Below are 25555 nucleotides of genomic sequence, written 5' to 3' on the forward strand. Positions count from 1 at the left end.
TGTGCACTAAAAATTGCTTAACCAATTCTCTATTCACCTGAATTATATCTTCTTTTTTAGAACGCAATTCACTACAGTCTAAAGGAAGGACTTCTGCATGCATTTAATTGTGCCTCCTTTTGTTTGGTTAACTTTTGTTTACCTGAGGAATTCAGCACTTCATTTTCAGATGTGCCCGCTTCCTGATACCTCTCCAAACTGGTGCTCAAGGATGCAGTCTTACTCAGGTATAAACTTCCCACCTTTAAAAAAAAAAAAAACACATGAGAACTGACTAAGAGCTTCGAAGTCTTCCAAAATGTCCGAAAGGCCACTGCGACCATCAAAGGCCTTTATCTATTGCCGCGCAGTGAATTGTCAATCTAGAGCTTTTAAGGATTTCTAATCTAACACACTAAAAATACCAGGAGTTTATAATCAAAGCCCAACTCCTGTATACGGCCCCCCCCCCAGGTACACTAGTCTCAGGGTACTTCATCTATTTCAGAATTAAACTCAAGATGCTACATGCACACATGTGGCTCTATATGCTCGTCCATCAGCCCACACATCTGTTTTACCATGACCATAACAAAGCACAGGAAGAGAAGGCCCAGTGCCCATTGTTTACACTGGAGTCCATGTCTGATTTAATGTTTTGCGTCCGTGTCCATGAGAGTTGTGCATACATTAGGTCCTTTTCAAAAGTGCATGAATGGGGAATCTTGACAGCTCTTGGATTGTGGGGGGGGGGGGTGCCAGAAGCATAAAGGATCAACACATTTATCTTCAGGAGGTTTTTCTGGTTCAACAGACAGCCAACCAGAAGTATGTCAAGATTCAATCTGTAAAAAAGTTTTCGAAGAGGGACATAGATCATTACATAAAGAACATATGCTGATCTTCACAATACGCAAGTTCCAATCTGAGTACTTCAGACGCGGTTCCTTGTTTTGGCACTTATTATTATTGCATCTCCTATATTTCTAGTTAGAAGTCATTACTCTGAATTGCAATTGTCATTAGGGTCCAAACTTGTTCTCGTCCAAGTCACACAATACATCGTCTTACTCCTAGAGCAACCATAATGGATTCCAGTGATAGTGGGCTCTACAGAGGGATCATTTTAGCTTTCTCAATACTCCTTGCTAAAGATGATTATACTGATTGGCTGCTGCACTGATGACGTCACATAGAAACATATGTCTTGCAAGTAGGTGTATGTATGAATAATCGCAAAGGCAGACTCCAGACATGGATTACTAGCCTGAGATGTTTAGGAGAATACACCAGTGCTACTGAAGAGCACCTGGTCTGCATCCTTCTCACATATGTATCTGTATGATTTCATACATCGATCATCGTTCCAGGATTTGGGACTTCCAGTCTGCTCTGTTGTGGCACAGTTTTCTCCATTATAGTTATCTGGCTGTCCCCATTTCCAAAGCCTGTTTAGAAACAAAATGAGACAATAAAAATAAATCTAATATCATTCATTTTTAAGTCTTGCATATGTTACTATTATGGAAAACATTCAATTAACAATAAAACACTCCTTATGGTAACACTGAGTAGTGAGTTCCAGCGCAAATGTAATATGTATCATACTTAAGTTAAAAACATAAAAGTTTTTTCGCAAAATAGTAATCACCTATTTTTATTTAAAGACCATTTAATATCGCGGCTTAGATGTTTCTAAGAGTTGAAAAGGACAGATGTTGCTTTTGCCAAATTTGCTGAGTTTGGAAAGACTTAAGAGTTGGTCTTGGAGGATTTGTAATTCTGATCTTCAAATCACAAAGATGCGTTGAGTGCAGAACTCCCGGAGACATCTTTATGGTGAAACGACTGAACAATACCATCTATATGATTGGCACAATATGGATTCAGAGTTTAGAAAAAGGTAAATATTTATGTCATGAACGATAACTTGCTTAGATTTCAAATTTATTTATTGTCCTTTTCATTTTTAGGTTTCGCCTGGCCGAAGGCTACGCACTGCGCAGCTTTTCGGCGCAGGCGAAATCTTATGTTAGAACAGAGTGGACTTGGGATTACGCCCTCTGTTCCATTGGCTAGCTCCATAAATGGAGGCTAGCCATTGGAACAGAGATCTGTCCGTCATGGCCGGACCAGATTCGAGGGCGTTCCTGCGATTTTTTCCCTCTCTGCCTCTGCGATGTTGTCATCGTGGCGGTCGGCGGAGTTTCGTTTTTTTTAAAATTCGTTTGTTTTCGTCATTCCATGCCAACCACGGCCGCCGGAAGAAGTCCAGGTGAGTGTTTTTTTTAATTCTTGCCTTGCCTTCCCGCCCCCCACCCTCCCGCTGTCCGTTCCGCCCCCTCCCTGTTTGCCCGTTCCCGCCCCCCCTCCCCTTTCACTCTCCGTTGCTTGTTTTTTATATTTTCCTGCTTCTGTTTTGCGCTCGGTCATGCTGGGTGCGGCGGTCGAGCAGCGCATGCCTGGTTTGAGGCGAGGACGGACGTCTATTTACTAGAAATAAGAGAAAGCCACACCGAGACGTGTTAAAGGAAATTTTGTCGCGTCGCTACTAAACCGAGCGTAGCGTGGGCGACACAGTAATTATTTTGCAAATATGTACGTATTTTGTTTTAATGTAGTTCTTGTTTGTCCTCTTTTTCTAAAAGAAGCTGCGTTTGTCAACAATACCAGTGCAGTTTCTTTATTTCACTAACACCCCAGGCTGTATTTTTGTGCCCCTCTGCATTGTGTACATCGGAAAGGCTGCCATTGGAGGGCTGCTGTGATTTTAAAGTAAGTGGCTCTGTGGCTTGCCAGTCAACAGGTGTGGGGGTATGTTTTGTGTGTCCTCCCCCTGCAGGCTTTACACAGATATCTCCACACAGGGTTTGTATGCGTGTTCCCCTGTCTTCACTTTCACACGTCCACTGTCTCTGTTGCTGCTCGCAACTAGCCAGAGTTTTGCTTGCTCCTGGCAAGCTATGGATTCTTGGGGGGAAAAACCAAGACTTTCCATTATAGCTAAAGTGTGACCGCCCTATGGAAGAAAATCTGGAAACCGCTTAATTGCATTTTAATGAAACTGCAGTATTTTGTTTAGCATTTAATACGTTTACAAATAAATCCTAAACAGTCATCGAGGGGTACAGTGTGTCCCTAAACACGCGTGTCTGCTGATGGCTACTATGGCATATTAAATAACTTGATATGACATATCATGCAGCACTCATGCGTTTCTAAGCGCTGTATATAAAGAATACATGTCACTATTACTCACTTTAATGGCACTTAATTGACCAGCCCCAGAAGGATGGAGGTCGAGTCTATCTTGCTGGGTTTCACACTTGTGCCCTGCAGATTCCTGCACGCCTCAGCTGAGGGAGTTTAGCTCACTGAGCTGATCTCTGCTCTTGGCCTGTGGTATGCACAGGCTCAGGCACAGCTCTGCACTCGTACCCGGAAACGCTCAGAGTAGCTGTGTGATGCACGCCTAATTAGGGCGCAGAAAACACCCCAGGGGTGTATTCTACAGCAGGAAACAACGTTTCTAGCTTATAGTAGGCTGATTACATAGCTGCATGCTGATGCAACGCCAAGCTTTCGGTCATGGGCTATATTTAACAAATGAGTGCATTCTGGGAGTTGTAGTCTTGGCGGTGCCTTCAGTTGGACAAAGGCACACAAGAACTCTGTAAGAGGAGAGCTGAGCCGAGGAAAGCACCCCCTGCTGTCTAATATGGGAGATTTGGAAATTCTCTCTACCTACAGCCGTAAATGTTACTCGGGTTGAGTTTGCATCCCCTGGTTGTGGTCTGGACCATAGAAGTCCCTCAAACCCTCCCTTGCACCTGGTGCTTCTCCTACTACCTCACTTCCTCCTTCTATAAAGCTCGTCAGAGGACAGGGCTCCTCACGGCCATTCACCGGTGGCTTCTAAAGCAGCCTCCGAGCCTTGTCCTCGTTCACCAGACCAGGGAGCGAAGGATCAGAGTATCGGCTTTTTCAACAGTTCCCGGACCCATGAAACTGCAGTATTTTATTTAGCATTTAATACGTTTACAAATAAATCCTAAACAGTCATCGAGGGGTACCGTGTGTCCCTAAACTCGCGTGTCTGCTGATGGCTACTATGGCATATTAAATAACTTGATATGACGTATCATGCAGCACTCATGCATTTCTAAGCGCTGTATATAAAGAATACATGTCACTATTACTCACTTTAATGGCACTTAATTGACCAGCCTCAGAAGGATGGAGGCCGAGTCTATCTTGCTGGGTTTCACACTTGTGCCCTGCAGATTCCTGCATGCCTCAGCTGAGGGAGTTTAGCTCACTGAGCTGATCTCTGCTCATGGCCTGTGGTATGCACAGGCTCGGGCACAGCTCTGCACTCATACCCAGAAACTCTCAGAGTAGCTGTGTGATGCACGCCTAATTAGGGCGCAGACAACACCCCAGGGATGTATTCTACAGCAGGAAACAACGTTTCTAGCTTATAGTAGGCTGATTACATAGCTGCATGCTGATGCAACGCCAAGCTTTCGGTCATGGGCTATATTTAACAAATGAGTGCATTCTGGGAGTTGTAGTCTTGGCGGTGCCTTCACGATTATTTAATTTTTTGCTCTGCCTAGTCAGTTAATTTATTTCGGTGCGGGTCCGCTGCTCTCCGTTCCTGTTTCCACGGCCCGTGTCTGCTGCGGGGGTGGAGGGTTGGCCCGGAGTCGGGCGGCGCATCTGGCGGGACCGCATTGTGCTCCAATCTTAGGTTGACTTTTATTTAGTGGTGCAGCATTTTGTCGCCTGTGTCATTATCGTCCTATCTCCTAGCTAACGGGGTTTTGTTGTGCCCTTACCTTCGGGCGCTATGCCGCCCCCCCGTGCTAGCACCAACGTGCGGTAGGTTGGTTTGAGGGGAGTCTTTGGGACTGGAGGTGGCCATTGGGGGAGAGTACATGCACGTGGGATGGTAACGGAGGCCCCCTCCTCTCTTTCCCTGAAGGCTTTAGGGCATTATCGTGCTGTCACCTTTAGCGGCCTCAGTGTCCATTGCGGCCGGGAAGTTGGGTCATTGCTATTGTCTTTTGGTGCCATCTGTTCAGGAGCACGCCGTCATCGGGACCACGTAGAGGCCATTTTAGGTCCGTGCAGTCTTAGGTCACTGACTAAACACACATGGGCGCCATGCCGCGGCCAGTTTAGCGAACATGGCTGCTTGGTCACTGCTCACGGGACAAGGGCGGCATTCAGCGACCATCTTAGCGACACGAGCAGTCCCCTGGCACTGGGACATGGGCCGGGCATTTTGACTCCCCTGTGAGGATGTAGAGGGTGTATATAGCTCTTGGCCTTAGCGCTGGGGTACAGGGTCCGAGCATACCTTTGGCTTCAAAGTTCTGTATTTTCCGATGGTGTCCGGGGGATTACCTAGTCTTTTCGGATGTTTGCTCCAGTATGGACGATTTCCTTATGCTCGCGCCTCCTTCCGCGTTTCTTGGACTACTCCGTTTGTCCGTCTTTTGGGTAGCGGGTGTTCCTTATTAGCACAATTCACAATGTTTTTTTTTTTTGTTGCTGGACCCTTGTGTCATGTACTTTGTTCTTGACAATTTGTGCCGCAGTTGCATTTATGTCTTGGGATGTCTATTGCCACCCCCCCCCCCCCCTCCCCGCGGTCCATTCAGCGTAGTTTGCCCTCGCGCCTTCACACGCCCATTGTATTTGCCCTCTGACCACAGGCCACTGCGAGCTGTCGAGCGGCATGTGATTACGTTTAAGTCTTTGCGTGTGTTGGTGCTGTTGTCTCTGTTGCCCCCGTCTTATGTCCTCTCTATGTTTGTTTTACGTTGTCTCTGTGCTAAGTCTTTGCGTGTCTCCGTGTTGTTGTCTCTGTTGCCCCCGTCTCATGTCCTCTCCATGTTTGTTTTACGTGTTTCCGTGTCTTGTTGCTGTTGTCTCTGTTTTCCGTGAATGGAATGCTTTTGTCGGCATGTTTAGTGTTTAAGGTAAGCCTTTTGTTTCTTGGCATTTATCTAATTTGTTTTTGATTATTTGTTTTAGGTATAACATGTCTTAGTGTGTGTGTGTATGTGTGTGGCTGGCTCTGGGTGTGTGTGTGTGGCTGGCTCTGGGTGTGTGTGGCTGGCTCTGGGTGTGTGTGTGTGGCTCTGGGTGTGTGTGTGGCTCTGGGTGTGTGTGTGGCTCTGGGTGTGTGTGTGGCTCTGGGTGTCTGTGTGGCTCTGGGTGTGTGTGTTTGTGTGGCTCTGGGTGTGTGTCTGTGTGTGTGTGGCTCTGGATGTGTGTGTGTGTGTGGCTCTGGGTGTGTGTGTGTGTGACTCTGGGTGTGTGTTTGGCTCTGGGTGTGTGTTTGTGTGGCTCTGGGTGTGTGTATGTTGTGTGGCTCTGGGTGTGTGTGTGTGTGCCTCTAGGTGTGTGTGTGTGTGTGTGTGTCTCTGGGTGTGTGTGTCTCTGGGTGTGTGTGTGTGTGTGTGTGGCTCTGAGTGTGCGTGTGTATGTGGCTCTGAGTGTGCGTGTGTATGTGTGGCCACATTGTGTGTGTGTGTGTGGCTCTAGGTGTGTGTGTGGTAGTAATTGCTGTCTGCTGAGCTCGTCCGTAGGGTACAATAAGTCTCACATTTGCGAGAGATTTAGCTAATGGCAATGTAAATAACAATGCCATTTATTTATCTATTTTCAAAACCAACACATAAATACAAATGTTGTCATTTACAATGCCAATAGCTCAAACGTTTCCAAAGGCGAAACCATTGCATTGTAAATGCTTGTTCTTATTCTCTTGTTGTGCAGGAGGATGGAGTATAGAACATATTAGCACCTTATGAATGCATTATCCCTAGACTGAAATTCTGTAATTTTGTGAGAACTTGCATTAGCTGAGAAGTAAGCATGACTTTCATGCTCGCTGTTCTCTCAGCCGTCACTAGCTAAGTGTGGTGTAGGGGACTGGAGATCAGGATGAGTAGAAACATGGCTTCATGAGGCATATGTACTTCCACCCTCCTTAGCACACCCCTTATAAGTGGATGATTGTTGGTAACATGCTACTCATACAGACGCTGGAGTGAGTAGCCAACACTTCACCTCAGAATGAACACAGAACCTGTAGAATAAGTATAGTGATAAAAGACAGCCCGTATTGTGTGCAGTACCATTTGCGATAACAGTGATGAGTAACAAACCACCCAACATAGGACTATACCAAAGAGCACAGTTTTATTCTCTCTATGAAAAGAAAAAGATCAGCAACTATGAAGAATGTAGAGTGTCACCATACACTCCAAGCATAACGACAGCCCATGTGTATGTCCCACCTGAACAGTGGACCACAGAGATGGTGTGAGAAAGTGGCTCTATACATACCGGACCAAAGTAAGGTACAGTGTGTATAGAGTCAACCAACCCCAGCGGTCTAACAGAGGTTAAAGTCAGGTCTGACCTTACTCTCAAAAGTGGTAGCTTGGTCTAGCAATAAAGCAGTACCAGAGGGCAGTGTAAAGCATTTGTTGTACACACTCAGTCAGCAAAAGGTCTCACACACTCAAGAACTGAACTCTAAGCTAATTGTTTTTATATCAAAGATATAGTTGTTTTATTTTTAGAACCAACAGGTATAAAAATTTACTTTTCTCAAGATGAGTACTTGCAGGTAATTACTTTGCAGAGATGCAATAAACTTTGTAGACACAATAGGTACAGTAGTTGCAGTAGGCAACACAATTCTAAACATCATCTAACTTTGAGCTCAATGGGATTTTCTACATAAATGTAGCTGATTACTTTATAGATTACTTTGGTAACTCGGGGACTGGATCCTGGTTTCAGACTTGAGGCCTAAGCTGATAACAGTTTAGTAAAAACGTTTTAGTTACTGCAATGATTTTTAAGGAATAAAAAGGTATTTTAAAAGTGGACACTTCGAAACTTTTCAGTGAAAAACTAGCAATGCTATCCTATGGACAGAAATTCAAGTCACAGGTAAAGTAGGTTCTTGTTACTTTAGTAATCCAGGACTGGACTCCCAGCTTCAGTACTGGGGTCTCTACCTAAGACAGGTAAGTATTTATGCTTCATTATTTGGTACGATTTGTAAACAATATTTGCAATTTTCAAAGTAGACAAGAAATTTCAGAGAAAAACAGTAAATGGTTTCCTATGGGAGAAAATTCAAGTTATCGGTAAGTATAGGTAAAATCATTTTGGGGGTTCAGTACTGGGCTGAAAGGTACAGTACTGGCTCCTCTCCTGATTGCAGGTGAGTCACTCGGATTTCGTTACTCGGCAGATTTTAGAGGAATATTTTAGAGTTTCAAAACTTCGCACTTTTTCGAGTCAAACCAGTCAATGTTATCCTATGGTAGGAAAGTGAGTTATCTGTTTCCAGGTGAGTACTCGATTGGTGAAGTTAAGGTTCTGGGCATAGACTCAGGGATCAGCCAGGATCGGAAAGGTACTGTAGGTACACCCTCAGCGGCACAGAGGCAGCCGGGTTCAGAGAGAGAAGGCCCAATGCAATCCAATGGAGGGGAGGGGACCTTTGGTTGGTGGCTGCAAGCAGACCTTGCGGCTGTAGGAGCTGGGCTCCTGGTCACTTACTCAGGGCAAATGGGGAAGTATAGCAGGGTAGTAGTTGCACTTCCAGCTGCACTAGGGCGGCTGGTTGCAGGGTGCTTTTGAGACATCGGGCGCCCAATGTTATTCAATGGAAAAGGTAAAAAGGGAACAAAGGCAGCAGATTCGGGACGGAGATTCTTCAGGTGCCACACCACTTCGAGAGGTAAGTTGGGATCTTGGAGAAGAGGTGAGTGCCCCAAAGGAGGGCACAGGGGGCCGTGGGGATGCCGGTTGCAGGGGTGTCTTTGGGTGTCGGGAAACCTTACCCTCGGCTGGTCGCGGTTGGTGGGGGCCCGGGTTCTAAGGCTGCAGGCGTGGTCTGGGTCATCAAGGAGGGTCTTTGGGCACTGGACTTCGGGTCCCAGTCACCGGGGGGATGTCCTCGTGGTCTTGGATCACTCGGGCACAGGCCGGGCTTGGCGGGTGAAGAGTGGACCGGATTTGCGGTTCCTGGCTGGCACCAGGGGTGTTGCTGCTGGAGCAGAGCCTCTGCTCATTGGAGTCCCAGTCTGTTAGAGCGTCAAGGCAGGCAGGTCCTCCAGGTTTTCCAAGGTTGCTGTCCGCAGGAGTCGCTGGGATTTAGCAGGGGCAGGTTCCAGGGTCCACAGGCCGGTAGGGATGGGGCCAAGTCAGTGGGTGTTGTCCTGTTGTTTGCAGCTGCACGGCGGGTCTTCTTCTTCTTGATCTTCTTTCTTCTTTTTGTATCGGGATCTAAGGAAGGAAGGTTCAGGGAGCCCCTAAATACTGAATGTAGGGGCGTTACAGGTAGGGCAAGGGCAGGGACCAATAGGTCCCTATCCTAGGGTGGGTACACCCCCTAGTTTGCTCCTCTCCTGTGGGAGGGGGGCAGGAGCCTAGCTGTTATTGGGCAGGGCTCCCTATCTTCAAGATGGCCGGAGCCCGGGGTCGTGCTTCACCTCGCCTCTCGCACCTGAGGGTTGGGGTTGGCACAGGCTGGCACACTCCCCTTCCTGACGTAGGGTTTCCCGCCAGTCTTCCCGCTAGAGTGGGGGCCAGAACTGGTGGGGGCCAGTTGCTGGGTACAGCAAATGGTCTGGAGAAGCTGACAGAAGCGGCAGGCCTTTGAAACTTCCACCTGCCCATCCTGGGGGAGGAGACCTAGCACCTCACCCAGGATGTGCATTGTTGCAGGCCCAGGAGAGTGGGGGCTCTCCACCCAAGGGTCTAGCAACATGTCTGCTGTGTGGCAGCCTAGGCAGCCTCTCAGTCCAGACGTGGATTGTAGGTTAGGTTTCAGCGGGCATCTCTAAGATGCCCTCTGGTGCATTTTACATTAAATCTCACACTGGCATCAGTGCGTGTTTAATGTGCTGAGAAGTTTGATATCAAACTTCTCAGTGTTCAGTGAAGCCACCATGGTGCTGTGGAGTTCGTAATGACGACCCCCCGGCATCATAAACTCTTAATGGCAGCACTGCACTTACGGAGCCCAGGAATGGCCCTGGGTACTGTAGGGCACAGTGCTCATGCACCTGTCCCCACACCACTGGCATAGATCACCCGGCTAGAGGGGTGACTAATGTATGGCAGGGCAGTGGGTTTGTGGGCATGGCACTCAGGGATGTGTGCCACGTCGACTCTCTGTTTAGTTCTGTAAAGGCAGTGTGTGGGGGTCAGGGTACAGGACCCCTAAGGGTGGCACAATAAGAGCCTTCTCTGGTCACCATGCCCCGGGTACCCTGGGGTCCCATTTACTAGGGGCAGACAGGGGACCAGAGATGCCAATTGGGTTTTAGTTTCAACAACGTTTTAGGGAAGGAACACAGGCCCTGAGCACCTGGTTGTAAGGAACCCAGGGCACACTCAGTCAAAGCAGTTCAGCAAGAAGTGGGGGCATATCGATGCAAAAAAGATGGCACTTTCTCACAGATGGCTTGAGGTGCTAAGACGCAGATGATGACAGTAGGAAAGAAGTAGAGCTTCGTAGCCGAAGAGTGGTTTCTGGAGAATGGGTGGTGAAGTAACCCCAGTTAAAGGCAATGGGAAAGAAGAGAGGGACTTCTGCAGGTTATCAGCAAGAAACTGCCTCTTCAATGAAGTTTTGTTGTGGGGGAACGTGTGCAATGTACCACGAAAACAGGAACGGCAAACTATGTTGCAGCAATCTCTCCAAAAATCGTATTTTATTGGTGCCATCTCTGCTAAGACCGCAGTGCGTTCCCATCTTGGCTTGTCCTACATCATTAAACATGGCCTAGACCCGGCAGAGAAATTAAGTTTTGTTTTGGTTCTTTCTTTAATAGATGCAGAAAGAGGACATTTCTTATGGATATTCTGATGGGGAAACAGCTCTTTAAACGCAACCGTTACAACGCATGCAATTACATTGCATGCCTTTGCAATGCAAAAGGTGTGCAGCAGTGGGACGAAGGCGTTGGATTTACCTCCAACACCTTCCCTACTGTTGCACACACTGGAGTTGGAACTTCCAGCGCTCCCCCGACAGAGAGTCAGGGTAAAGTTTTGAGTTGCAACGGCATGCACATATTCCAAAATTTGGGTGTTCAGTATATCTGAAAAAGACATGGCCAAACCTTAATTGGACTATCTTGGGGTTGCGTGAGTGGTGAGATACCAGAACTTGATGTACTCAGTAGCTATGTCTAATCTTTACCTGCTCCAAGACAAATAACACTTGCTCAATCAAGAGCAATTACAAAAGTTTTAGTAATGATGAGAAAACAGTAAGTAGAGCAAGAATCAAAGATGGCGGAGTGGTGGAGCTAAATGATTACAACACAGAAAACCAAAATGAAGTGAGGTGTAATGTAAGCCTCATGGTCACTATTGGGTGTAAGGGGACCTACACTGCAAATCCAGTAGCTGGCTAGATTTGAAGAGAAAGTTCTTATATTGTCAGAACACATATTCTTAAAAGTGTAAGTAAAACATTTCCATGTGGATGCAGTCAACAACAAAGAGAGATGTTCTTCTGCAGTAGATACAGTTTGGGAAGGGCATTGCTGGCAGTGAAAAGAAGAACATTTACATGTTTTATGTCCTGAATATTCACTAGTAACAATAGACTATTGTAATACCCAACTATTATGGGTAATTGCTGGCCACTTAATGTACGTACTTTAAGACAGTTACGTTGTATTGTGCGTTTTTGCATGATTTTGTACTGTTTGATAGATAGACGAGAGCGATAAGACTAAATGGCTTTAAGGTTCTAACCACATTTTGTTAAAAAATGAACAAGATAACAATAAACAAAATGAATCAAAAATGGTAAGGATAATATCACAGGATTAAGGTCTGTAACAAAACTAATTGAATGAAAGCCTGGGTGATAATTGAAAAACGATAAACCAACATGAAAATAATTAATATTCACTAGAGCACAGCAGTACATTGAAATACAACCAACCTACAAGAAATCTGCTTCGAAAAGCCAGTCACACACTTACCTTCAAGTGATTTCCCCATGCTCCTTTTATGTAGACGTAGAAAAGTTCTAAAACATATTCCTAATGGTACCTTGTTTCACTGTGAGCTACACCATGTTCTGTCTTGGTGATTAAATGGTTGTGGATTCCCACTAGCCATACAGGTCTGTGCTGACCTTCCCAGCCCAAAGATCAGCAGCAAATTGTTCCTGGAAAGTAGGACTTTCTGAGCTTCATATAACCCTGTACATCCAAACTCAGAGGCCTTCAGGGCCAGACAGCAGCTGCCAGTCTACTTGGTGCAGTAATACCTTTGATCTGTTCTTCCACTTGGGTCCAGGAACTTTGTATCATTGTTCCTGGATGGAGCTAGTTTGCATTCAGCCTTGATGTTTCTGCCATGATGTTTCTGCCAACCGTCACCATTGTTTGGGGCTAGCGTGGTCTGTTCTCATACCGGTTCCATAGTCTATGCTAGCTTCCCTTCCTGTACCCAGGATAACAATAGGCCAAGGTTCCTGGTAGCTCCGGCTCAAACCTCCAGTGTAGAGATAGGGCAACCTTCCTGTTGGCTCTCGGTCCGGCACAGTGGGCACAGGTAGGCCCCAATTTCGGGGTGAAGGAAAAGGGCTTTGGACGTTCAAGGCAAAGATAACTCTACTGTCAAAAAGATGCCCACAAAGGTGGGGTGCTAGAGGGCGCACTGCGGGATGGCTGACTGAAGCGCCAGCTCCGCCGCACGGAAGCTGAACAGCGGGAATTGGATCTACATCAGCGACCTAACACACCAACAAACTAAATGTGATGCAATCGGAACATGTTGTGCTGCTGAGGGTGACTCTTAAACAGCGGCATTGTGGAGCGGAGTCCTGTAATCTCCCCTGAATGAGCCGCGACTGCGCTAGAGGGGTAAGATGGCGCCTGCTCCCAAGATGTTGCTGCAATCTCAGCTCTCAGACGTTTACACTTCAAGCCACTGCGTCATACCCTCACAATAGACCACCTAATGCGGATAAGGCACTTATATGGCTGTGTAATGCCAGGAGAAGACTAAAAACGGAGTAAAGCGCGCGGACATTTGCCGAGCCGATCGAGACAAAATGGCGGCCCCCACAGAGCTCCGATAGTGAGGCCAACAGACCACCGTACGCATTCCCATGGTACTGTCTGTCCATTAAATGGAACTAATGCATAGCTGGTAACACGAGCGGTGGTCCGCTTGAAGAATAACGCTGCCCGGAGCTCTTCGGACCGCGATGCCAAACTTGCACTAAACACGGGGCTGTTGTTGTGGCGTACCGCCCTAGTGTCACTGTAGCGATGGAAGCTGCATTTGAGTATCCGCGCCCCCTGTTGCACACTGGTGTACACCCAACCCTGCTAACAAGGTATGCGACATGGGAATGTAATGAACATTGCCTGGTGTAATTGAGAAGTGCATCGACCATCCATACCGCACACGCCGCACTACTTTATGAAGCTCCGGTTCTGGCAATAAGACACACCAGATTACTAGAGTACCGGTACCGCATCGCTAACAGCATAAATATATTAGCTGCACGCCGCACGTAATAGGAGTGAATCTCGAGGGAGACACGGAATTAATTGGCTGCCAAATCCAGCAAATCCCCCCAAGTGGCATCTAGCCAAACCGAGGCATAACGGCTCTTCGCGCCAGGCGGCCATTTAGGCGTGGTCGTCGGGTGGTATAGGACGCGGAGATCAGGCCCGGATACCTTCCTTGCCGAGGCGCATTTTTGGACACCAGCGCACGCATTTCCTCCTGTGCACGCTGTCTGGGCGTACAGACCTAACACAGCGAAGTGGACCCAGTTGCACAAATGACATTGAAATTGGGGGCTGATGTGCACACCTACGGATAGCAGCATCTCCACCGACGATAACAGGTCACGTTCGAATTGCCGCTAATAGGTACATATCAAAGATAACGTCTTGCTATCATTATAGTGCTGGGTCCTTGGATGCTTGATTCCGGTCTAGGAAAGACATGGCTTGGTAGTTTGGGCTGGACTGTTCCCATGAGGCACAGGGTCAAGGCTGATTTGCATTTAGCCATTGTCTGACCTAGGGTGGTGTGGAGTGCAAAAAAAACGATGGATTTAGGCCCAGATCTTTGTACTGGGGTGAATGTAAGACATTGTTCTGCATTCTGTCCATCAACTGTGTTTTTTGCAATTTTCACCCCGAGTGGGCTGGGTATGCTCAGACGTGAGTCCCAGGCACTCCACATCACTGGAGTCAAGCTATCCAGGCTGAAGAAGGCTGATAGCCAGAAACCGGTCCTTGGATGCTTGATTCCGGTCTCGGAAAGACATGGCTTGGTAGTTCGGGCTGGACTGTTCCCATGAGGCACAGGGTCAAGGCTGATTTGCATATAGCCATTGTCTGACCTAGGATGGTGTGGAGTACAAAATAACGATGGATTTAGGCCCAGATCTTTGTACTGGGGTGAATGTAAGACATTGTTCTGCATTCTGTCCATCAACTGTGTTTTTTGCAATTTTCACCCCGAGTGGGCTGGGTATGCTCAGACATGAGTCCCAGGCTCTCCACATCACTGGAGTCAAGCTATCCAGGCTGAAGAAGGCTGATAGCCAGAAACCGGTCCTTGGATGCTTGATTCCGGTCTAGGAAAGACATGGCTTGGTAGTTCGGGCTGGACTGTTCCCATGAGGCACAGAGTCAAGGTTGATTTGCATATAGCCATTGTCTGACCTAGGGTGGTGTGGAGTGCAAAAAAAAATGGATTTAGGCCCAGATCTTTTTACTGGGGTGAATGTAAGACATTGTTCTGCATTCTGTCCATCAACTGTGTTTTTTGCAATTTTCACCCCGAGTGGGCTGGGTATGCTAGACGTGAGTCCCAGGCTCTCCACATCACTGGAGTCAAGCTATCCAGGCTGAAGAAGGCTGATATCCAGAAACCGGTCCTTGGATGCTTGATTCCGGTCTAGGAAAGACATGGCTTGGTAGTTCGGGCTGGACTGTTCCCATGAGGCACAGGGTCAAGGCTGATTTGCATATAGCCATTGTCTGACCTAGGGTGGTGTGGAGTGCAAAAAAACGATGGATTTAGGCCCAGATCTTTGTACTGGGGTGAATGTAAGACATTGTTCTGCATTCTGTCCATCAACTGTGTTTTTTGCAATTTTCACTGCGGAGCCGCAGCAAAGGTCGCTTTTCCAAGATGGGGAAACTGGACAAGCAGCAACCAAAACTCATTTTGAGCAGCGCAGGACAACACGGGCGCCTGCATCACATTCCGACACAGAGACGGACGTAGAGGGTGGCGCGACGCAGGGGATGGAGTCTATTCTGAAAGCCATCCAATCCAGTCTCCAGGACATAAACGGTAAACTGGACCACCTCACCTTCCGTGTAGATAATATGGCGGCGAAGATGGACAAGCATGGTGAAAGGCTGGATGAGGCTGAAACCAGAATATCGGCGGTGGAGGATGAAGCACGCGCGAGCACGTCTAAATGCACTGGTTTTAAAAAGATACTGGAAGTCATAAGGTCCAGGGCAGAGGATTTGGAAGCCAGATCGCGTCGCAACAATGTACGCGTCGCAGGTGTGCCAGAATCTACAAACATGGGCAAGATGGAGACGTATGTGGAGGAACTCTGCCTGGCACTTTTTCGCAAAGATGCACTATCGTCGGTATTTATTGTGGAGAGGGCTCATCGCACCTTGGCACCGCGTCCCCCACCGGGAGCACCACCCAGGCCAAAAGTGGCACGCATCTTGAATTATCGGGACCGGGATGCTATATTGAGGATGGCACGAGAGCACAAAGACCTCACCTTCCAAAACAACCGACCGGAGTTCTATCCTGATTAAACAATGGCGGTGCAGCAGGCCCGCAAGAATTTAACGCAGCGAAAGCCAAACTGCGTGACCTGAAGATAGAATACGCCATGTTGTACCCAGCGCATCTGAAGGTGACCTGGAATGGCAAATCAACTATGCTCTCCATACCCAAGGCAGCGAACGACTTCATCAAAACCATTGTGCCCGCCCGGAAGAACAGATGAGGTCAAGAACAAGAACAGGACGAGGAATGACACTTTGCTGTGAAATGGTCCTGTCGATGGCGCTGATGCTCACGGATGACCCCAGACGACCTGGTAAGAACTGCCCTGGCTGATATAACCATTGAACTGAATCGCGATGAGCGCCCCACCAGGGGTAAGTCCACATGCTGTACTACTGCCCTTCACTGGTACACACGACTTCACAAGCATGAATGGGTATAAACTATCTCGATATACCATGGGTGCTGTATTACCTGGAGGGTGCAGAGACTCAGTGCACAACTGTATTATACTATGAGGGAGTGAATCCCCATCCTCGCAGAAGTGGCTGGGGTACAGACCTAGGTACAGAACGGTCACTACAGGGTCTGAGAAAGTATGGCTGTAATTACGGATGTAGGGCTTGATAAACTATGAGACAAGCTTCTGAGTCACGGCGCGATGTATGCCTTCACGTATGTCTCCGCTTGATCCCATCCCTGGCTTTCATTACGCTCTGGGCAAAGGTGACATCTGCTACACATCAACATACTGGTACTGTAAGCTCTCTGTTCAATTTCTATAAAGGTGGTTGATCTATGCCACATGTCCCTGCACTAACATTGGGTCGGAGGGAACGGTATGGATACGGCACTGCCAAGCGGTTATGATGCGGCTATGGCTGCCCCCTATGCAAATGTGCTTGCACATCGGACTTCTTTGCACAGGAACTCAGGTATCCATGGCATTGGATAGAGGGGTGTGGTAAGGTGCCACAAGGTGTAGAGGTGAACTTGGAATATATGCAGCACGCATCTGGATCGCTCTGCACATCTGTATGGCGGACTCTACCAGGGCCTACTTGTTCTGTTTACTATGCTATCTATTTGTCTTTGTTATACCATGGCTCACTCTGCCACCACTGTAACTGGCACAGCATTTACTCCATCGCAGATTAACATTGCTTGTACACTGTTCTAATGTGATGTGCCATGCGCGTTGGAATGTGCTACGCGCCCTGCAAGCTGCTGTGCTATATATGGGCTCTATGCATTACACTGATAATTGCTACTAAGGTCTATTATGGTGTAGTACTAAGGTTGCTATTGGATAGCGTAGTCTGTCCACATCCGTTAGATCGGATGGAGACGTGCAGTCCAGGCAGACCCCCCCAATGGGTGATCCCCACGAAGGTTCTATGCAATTGGGATGTTTAATTGGGGTATGGCATCAGCAGGATTGGGCTGCTGTTGTGGGAGGGGGATGGGGCTCTGGGGTCACTGTTTTAGTTCATGGATCAGACTGCTCAAGATGCACTGCCGACATCCAAACGAAAAATGTCTGCTGTTTTCAAGGTGGTGCCTGCATGCAGTATATGTTATCTTTCACACGGAGATCTTATCTAGATCAGACAGAGAACGTTCACAATTCACATTGTCAGGCCCCATGGCTGAGACTATGTTAGCTGCACAGACATTAAACTTACTCACTTGGAATATAAGAGGGTATACCAACCCCAAAAAGATACATCAGATATTCACATGCCTGGACAGGTGGCACATTGATATTGTTCTGTTCCAGGAGACACACGAAGCTCCACACTCGCATGCACAGGTGGGAAGGAGGTGGGCATAATCTATTCACTGCTCAAAATACTCATCGTACTCTAGAGGGGTCTCCATCCTGGTGAAGAAAGGTACAAATTTCAGAATTGACATAACGGTACTGGACACGTATGGCCGTTACATTATAATCAAAGGTAGGATACGGGGTCGGCGACTGACACTGGTTAACACATACGGCTCAAACACTGATACACCTGATTTTTATCATGAGATTTGGCAGCAGCTACATTCTGAGGATGATCAGACTTTGCTTTGGGGTGGTGACCTAAATATCGCTCTAGATGATAGTTTGGACAGATCGGGCAACACGATGGAACACCACACACAGGCCCGTGCCAAACTACATGATGTCCTGTTAGATTTACATATCACAGACATCTGGAGGGCGCGTAACCCAGGAGTTAGAGAAGCGACACATGCGTCGGCAGCACATGGCAGCTGGTCGCGCATAGATTACTGGCTGGGTTCAGATGATCTACTATTGTGGACCAGGGCGATCGCACATATGCCCAAAACTCTTTCAGACCACAACCCCATCAAGTTGTCCCTACAAATTCCTAACTACACGCCGCCACCGTATAGCTGGAGGTTCAATGCTGTAGCGCTTACTGACTCAATCTATGCAGATATAATAGAAAAGGCAATTAGGGAATACTTTCAACTGAATGACAAATCCACTGACGACGCGAGCCTATTATGGGAGGCGTTTAAAGCCACAATACATGGTGTCTGGATAAGCACAACGGCGGGGATATTGCGAGACATCAGAACACAACTGACCCGTTGCGAATCCAAACTTAGTATGTTAGAACATCAGTATGAAGAGGCACCACAACCTTTATACTTAGTGAAATCAGAAACACACTAACTGAACATCAAGCATTCGCAGCGGACGAGATCAAATATCTGAGTAAAAGACACATAGCCAGAGTGTACGGAGAGGGTGTGCGTCCCGGACGAATACTAGCGTCTAAAATCTGTGCCAGCCGCAAAACCCACACTGTAACGCAGATTAGAGGGGATGATAATAGAATACACACAGATCAAATGAGTATACTGCAGTGCTATGTCCAAAACTATAGTGACTTATATCAATCACGACCGGTAGCTACACAGCATGAAACGCTCCACTATCTGGAGGACATTGCCATTGTATGGCTTTCCGACACACAGAGGCAATATTTATCTCTGCCAATCACTGTTGAGGAAGTGACGGAGGTGATCCAATTGCTACCGAATGGCAAGGCTCCAGGTCCTGACGGATTCACCTGTGAATTCTGCAAAACGTACAAAGATATCCTAGTGCCTCGGCTCGTGGCTATGTTTGGGGCTGCGCATGACGTCCAGATACTACCATCCATGCTGCGGGAAGCACTGATCATAGCGCTTCTTAAAACAGACAAAGATCCTGACAGATGTAACTTATATCGTCCGCTGTCTTTGCTGAATGTGGACTCGAAATTTCTCGCAAAGGCTCTCGCCACGCGATTACAACCACTCATGGAGAATTTGATCCTCCCAGACCAGTCGGGTTTTATACCCTCTCGGAACACTGCACACAACACTAGGACACTCTTTGCGGTCTCACACTACCTGACCCCAACTACGAAAGCTGTAGCGGTTATGCTAGACGGCGCAAAGGCATTTGATTCCATTGAATGGTCCTATCTAATTGCAATACTTCACAGGATGGGTTTCCACCTAATATTTATTCAATGGATCCAACTATTATACACAAGACCCACGGCCAGAGTTAAAATCAATGGCTATGTCTTGGAGGCTTTTAATATAGGAAGGGGGACCAGACAGGGCTGCCCATTATCCCCCCTACTATTTGCCCTCGCCCTGGAACCTTTGGCCTGCATAGTTCAGCAGAAGAATCATCATCTGGCGCTCCAATTCCCAAGTAGACCCCTGCATATATCCCTTTACGCGGACGACATGCTACTGTATGTTCGCGATTCCGCAAGAAATCAAACCCTCTCTTACGTACATACATTAAATTTGGGGGATTTTCGGGACTACAGATAAATTGGGAAAAATCCTCGATATTCCCGCTAACGGACACTACCCTACCGCTTGCGATAGAATATCCATTGGAGTTACAAACAGATCCCATACGCTACCTAAGAATTTGGTTCCACAGAGACCCAGAAATAGTCATTAGGACAAATTACGGCAGAGCAATAGACACCCTAGAGGACAAAATTAAGAGCTGGATTAAGCTCCCGCTATCGCTAGCTGACCGCATAGCGATAGTAAAGATGGTAGTACTTCCCAAACTCCTTTACCTCTTCAATAATATCCCCATTCAACCGTCAAGGGAAGTTTTCAAGCGTAAAACCGCGATGGTGTTGAAACTGATCTGGGCGGGTAAGCAAGCACACGTCACTCTAGCTATATTAACGTTACCACACTCCAAAGGGGGATGGGGAGTACCAGATTTCTTATTATATTACTTATGTGCCCAGCCACACTATGCCACCTTTTGGTACCATAAAATTCCAAATCTGACTCACGTAGCTATTGAGGAGGGAGACGCTAAGCCTGTCCCACTGGATGCCATCATCACGCATGTTAGACCACCACTCCACAACAAGGACATTAATACAATTGACACTACAAACGCAGCATGGAGGAGGTTAGGTCCTCTAGCACACAAACTGCCACTCTACGCTCCTGCTTTACCACTCCACCATCATCCCAATCTGTCGGTGACGGCTGAAACTGTGGGTACGGGTCTACTAAATCAAGTGGGAATAGTCTCAATGGGAGACTTATATAAGGATGGAGTATTCCTCACGGGCCATGATTTGGCCTATATACAAAACCCAACGCTATTATTTCAATTCACATTTCACAGGCTGAAAGGTGCGATCAGACAACTTTACCCTACCTTTCCTGATGAACCGTCTACTTTGAACACATTACAACTTGTCCTGACGTCCCCCAACACCAAACACTTAGTATCTCGACTATAAGCAATGGCACAGACGGAAATAGGCTATAGGGCTACCAGAGCTCAGGAACGTTGGAACCTGGTGCTGGAGGACCCCCTCATAGAAAAGGACTGGGAGACTGCTTGCACACTGACTAAACTGCTTACACCTAATGGCAATTTGCGGATTATACATTTTAAGCACCTACACCAGGCATATTACACCCCGGTTCAATTGCATAGATATGGTTTACATGACGAAGCGCGATGCAAAAGATGTAACTACCACCAGGCTGACTTTATCCATTTAGCATGGCATTGTGCGAGGATACAGAACTACTGGACGGAAGTCGTAACTATATTGTCTGAAATGGTGGAGGTTGCTATTGAATGTACTATTCGCTGCTGTCTCCTGGGACTACTGGGAAAAGTGAAAGCCACAACACGTAAGTTCTGTGCGGTGGCCTTGCTGTTGGCTGAACGCAGAATCTCAATGTGCCGGGAGAGTAAAAATGTACCAATGGTCAAACAGTGGCTGAGGGATATGTCTTATTGCCAGGACACACTACGTACTTATGAAGAAATGTTGCCACCGAGGTCCCGACCTAAGGACTATTGGGTATATCTGACGACCTACCTGAATGCACATGACGCTTATTGAATGTCTTTGTTATCAGTTATGTGTAGGGATCTCCTGTAATTACTGCAGTATCAACGGTATAACAGCACCACAAGTCAATTTACGCTGTACTGTCGAGTGGGTGGGAAGTGCGGTAGTGGAATGATCCAGTTTGGTTTATGTTTGTTCTGCATTGGTAAGAGTAAAACCCCGAGACCAAAGATTACTGTTGACGCGGCCGGCCCGTAGTGGTTGTAGGCGACTTGCTGTGTATTTATGCGCTATCTATGCAGTTTCCTTAAGTGCCACTTACTTAACGGATCATAACGCTGCCGGCCTAAGTAAGGTTGTAGGCACCAAGCCGTGTTTCTTTAACATACATTTTCAATAAAGGTCTTGGAAACAAACAAAAAAAAAGAAAAAAAAAGATGCCCACAAAGGGTCTAGACTTCAAGCCACTGCATCCATCCTCTTCAGACTTCAGTCTGGAGTCCACCTGCTTCCATACTCAACCCACACAGTCAGGGCATGTAGCCCTACATCTCATGCTACTAACATCAGAATGAATATGTGACGTTACAACGCATGTCATTACATCGCATGCCGTTGCAACGCAAAACTTTACCCTGACTTTCTGTCGGGGGAGCGCTGGAAATGGAAATAGATTAATTTTCTATTCCAACTCCAGTGTGTGCAACAGTAGGGAAGGTGTTGGATTTAAATCCAACGCCTTTGTCCCACTGCCGCACACCTTTTGCGTTGCAAAGGCATGCAATGTAATTGCATCCGTTGTAATGGTTGCGTTTAAAGGGCCTTTTCCCCAAATTTTGGATCATATTAGTTTTCTATTTTGGTCTCCGGCTGTATTGGGACGACATTTAATCTAAAGAATCTGGAAACCTTTGAAAGCATTTGAATATTATTGCCTAGAATCCTTAAAATGTCTGGGCGTATTCTATTCCCTACCTTTACTGATTTTCTCAATCTCTCTATACCCACAGCTGTGGCACCGTCCACTTGGAAGCATGATGTCCTAATTACATTGCTATGGAAACTGTCACTTGATTACGTGAGGCTTGAGAACTATTTCCCCATCCCTCTTCTTCCCGTGCAGGCTAAAGTCTTGGAAAATTTAGCAATAGATAATAGTCTGATTTTGGGAAAATTTAGCAGTAGATAGTAGTCTGATTTTTTGGAATATTTTGAGTAGATAGTAGTCTGATTTTTTTTTGTGGCGGAAGAGATAAGGCAAATCTTTTGATTGGAGGCTCTATGGCTCTAATACTGTTAAATCTAATTGTGGAATAGGATACCGCTTTCCCACAGCGTGCTTCTAAAAATACTGAGAGATTGTGGGATCTGTGACAAGTCTTGACAGGTTTTACCTCCTTCTTGAAAGAGCGCTCCTTTAAAGTGACCATCACTTTGTTCTCCACTATCAAGCATCGGCTTACGGCATGCTTCAATGCTCTTCCTTGAACCGTACGCTCTTCAACATATATGTCTGCCCATTGATGGACATAGTTAAAACCTTTGCGTCTCCCTGATGTCACACGGATGACACACAATTCATTATATACCTGACTCCCTCAGAGGAGAGGAGTTCCTGCCAATTTAGGAATTGAATGGTTTCTTGGCTGAAAGAACTTGGGCATCTGGCTAGAAGGTAACCTATCTCTTGATTAGCAAACAAAATCAGTTATAACATGCTACTTTTGTCTCCTGAGACGCCTAAAGAAAATACTCTGGAATTTTTCTCCTACCCAGAAGACAATTATTCAAGCCCTCATTACATCAGTCCTGGATTATGGTAACATCTTATATTTAGGCATCACCCAGACAACTATCAAGAGACTCCACTTAATACAAAATGCCAAGGCTAGGTTACTCTGTTGTATTGCTAAATTACAATCGGTTTCAAAACGGTTAAGCAGCCTTTGCTGGCTGTCTATTGAGAAACACATTAAATTCAAGATGTTGTGCTTGACCTACCACATCATTATTAACATTACCACCGCTACCGTAGACCTCTCATACAGTCCTACTTTCCTACTTAGTATCTCAGATCATCAACTTGCAGATTAATCATAGTCCCGCTTATTAACCGTGTCAGAGAGGAAGGTCACTCATTCTGCTTTCTTGTTCCAAAACTTGTCCTCTTGCTCGTCTGTGATTCAACGGCAGTCACTGCAGTTTAAACAATGAAACTTTAAAGAAAATTACCCAACCAAAGAAAAATCGACACAAGAATTCATCTAAAGCAATTTCAAATTGAAGCTCTATGTTACACGCAACACAGAAGCTCTCGCCATAACAGCACAGAGACAACTCGCAATGAATGATTGACATCAGTCAGACAACAAACACACTGATTTGAAAGTGCAGAGAACCACTTTTGAGGTCCTGAAGAGAGTTCCTCCACATAAGGAACTCGAAACGCGTCGACCATCATCGTGTTAGGCCAATCTTCTTAAGAGTTTAGAACAAATCGTTCCGAATGTAGATAGTTGTATAGATGGCCTATTGCTCAAAAAATTAAAATGTTTTTTTCTAAAATATAATTTTTGACTACCCAAAAAAATCTTTTTAGGCACTTTTTGATTGTTTCTTTTTCTCTTACCTTTCTTTCCAACACTTCCTCGGGATGACTGTTACATTGTACATATGAGTATGAATGAAGACACATGAGTGAATGAAAACCACACATTGTTAGTACTTGTGAATGCAAATACTTTTATGTAGGATTCTTTTTCCTTGTTCTTTCCTCTCCTGTATATTTAATGCATTTTCGAACAACGTAGAATAATTTGATGTTCAGAAAATGTGTTTTTTATTGACAATTAGAAAATAAATGAATTGATTTAAATGATTTAGTCTTTCGGAGATCTAGTTTTGGTTTGTTCTCCATGCTCTAAGATAGATCCAAGTGAATTGCAGTACTGGCAATTGTTGTTGTTTTACCTATATAAATGCAGATCACAAAACATGTGTAAGTAATTAAACAATAGACCCCACCGCCAATCCTTGTACTGGGTCACAGCAAGACCTCACAGATCGACCTATCTATTAGGTGTCATTGAAGAGATGTACACATTTGAGGTTTGCACCATCATATAGGTCAGAACTTCAACTAGCACAAGTGCCCTCTTCCTCCCTTGACCACTTTCATGTGTACAAGACTGGGTTGTAAGCTAACAGGTCCAGGCACCATACAATAGGCAATGGGGATGACAAGTAATGAGTAACAGGAACAGTTAAAGATCTTTTTACAATAGTTTTTAATTTGGAGTATACCTTTAAGAATAAAATAACTATCTAATTTGTGCAATGTTACTATGATTAAAAAAAGTTGCATGATGACTTTTTAAAAGTTTTGTTGTTAACTTTCATCTAATCTTTTCCATAATCATCAAGGCACTCATTTTGTCATTTCAAGAGCATAATTAACTAGTTTTTTCACACTACTCCATGCTGCATTTCTTGCCATGTTTATGTGTTCTGAAATGGAGGAACCATTAACCTCTGAAGACAGAAACGAGGGAGTAAAAAGTCCCATCTTTCTTTCTTCCTGGTGGTTCTTTTGCAGTCAATTTCTTTACCATACGCAGAGTGAACTCACAGCTTGATAATGACTCAAACACTGCACATCTTCAGCTGGTTTTTTAAAGCGATTTAAGTAACTACCAGCACTAAATGTATGTGGTGATCCACTTACCCTGGGCTAAGGCACTTGCTGTGCCTAGTGTTGGCATTTTGCTTAATGGCATCAACACAGCCTGCCCCAGATTTAGCACAGACTGGCAAGGCGACGCAAGGCAATGTAAGCTCTTAAATCAGATTTACTAAGCTAATAGTGAGGTCATCAATATCGACCTATAAAAATATTGCATACACCTCACTGGCTACTACTATATCAGCATGATAAGGATATACCTTCTTTTCTTAACTCCACGTCTACTTACCTTGACAATATAGATTTACTATTCTGAACTCCACATCTATTAATCTTAACAACGTCATAGTGCCCAATGAAGTGGATGCAATATTTTTGTTATGCCTTATAGTAACCCTTGCAAGTCCTGAAATCCTTGGTGTAGTTTTCCTGCAAACCTTTTGCCTTCACCCCTCATGGGGTGCAAAATTTATTTTTGTTGGCTGTAGGCCTCTGTGCACTTTACCACTGGTAACCAGTTCTAAAGTGCTTCTTCTCTCGCCCTAAAACACGATAATATTGTTCTACACCTGACTGGCACATTTAATTTACTTGTAAGTCCTTGTTATATGGAACTACATGTACTCAGGGCCTGTAAATTAAATGTTACAAGTGGGCC

The 25555-nt window shown here is 46.0% G+C and overlaps 1 protein-coding gene across 1 annotated transcript in view; it reads right to left on the bottom strand.

Annotated features, from left to right (window-relative positions):
* Positions 1 to 608: 608 nt before the first annotated feature.
* Positions 609 to 25555, bottom strand: part of LOC147673371 (uncharacterized) — a 44763-nt gene continuing 19816 nt past the window's right edge. The window contains exon 6 of the mRNA XM_086947230.1: positions 609 to 1427. Within this exon, the coding sequence (XP_086803356.1) occupies positions 1256 to 1427 (172 nt within the window). The 3' untranslated portion in view covers positions 609 to 1255. The remainder of the gene's footprint in view (positions 1428 to 25555) is intronic.

This window comes from Lissotriton vulgaris, chromosome 12, assembly GCF_964263255.1.
Source record: "Lissotriton vulgaris chromosome 12, aLisVul1.2, whole genome shotgun sequence".
NCBI lineage: Eukaryota > Metazoa > Chordata > Amphibia > Caudata > Salamandridae > Lissotriton > Lissotriton vulgaris.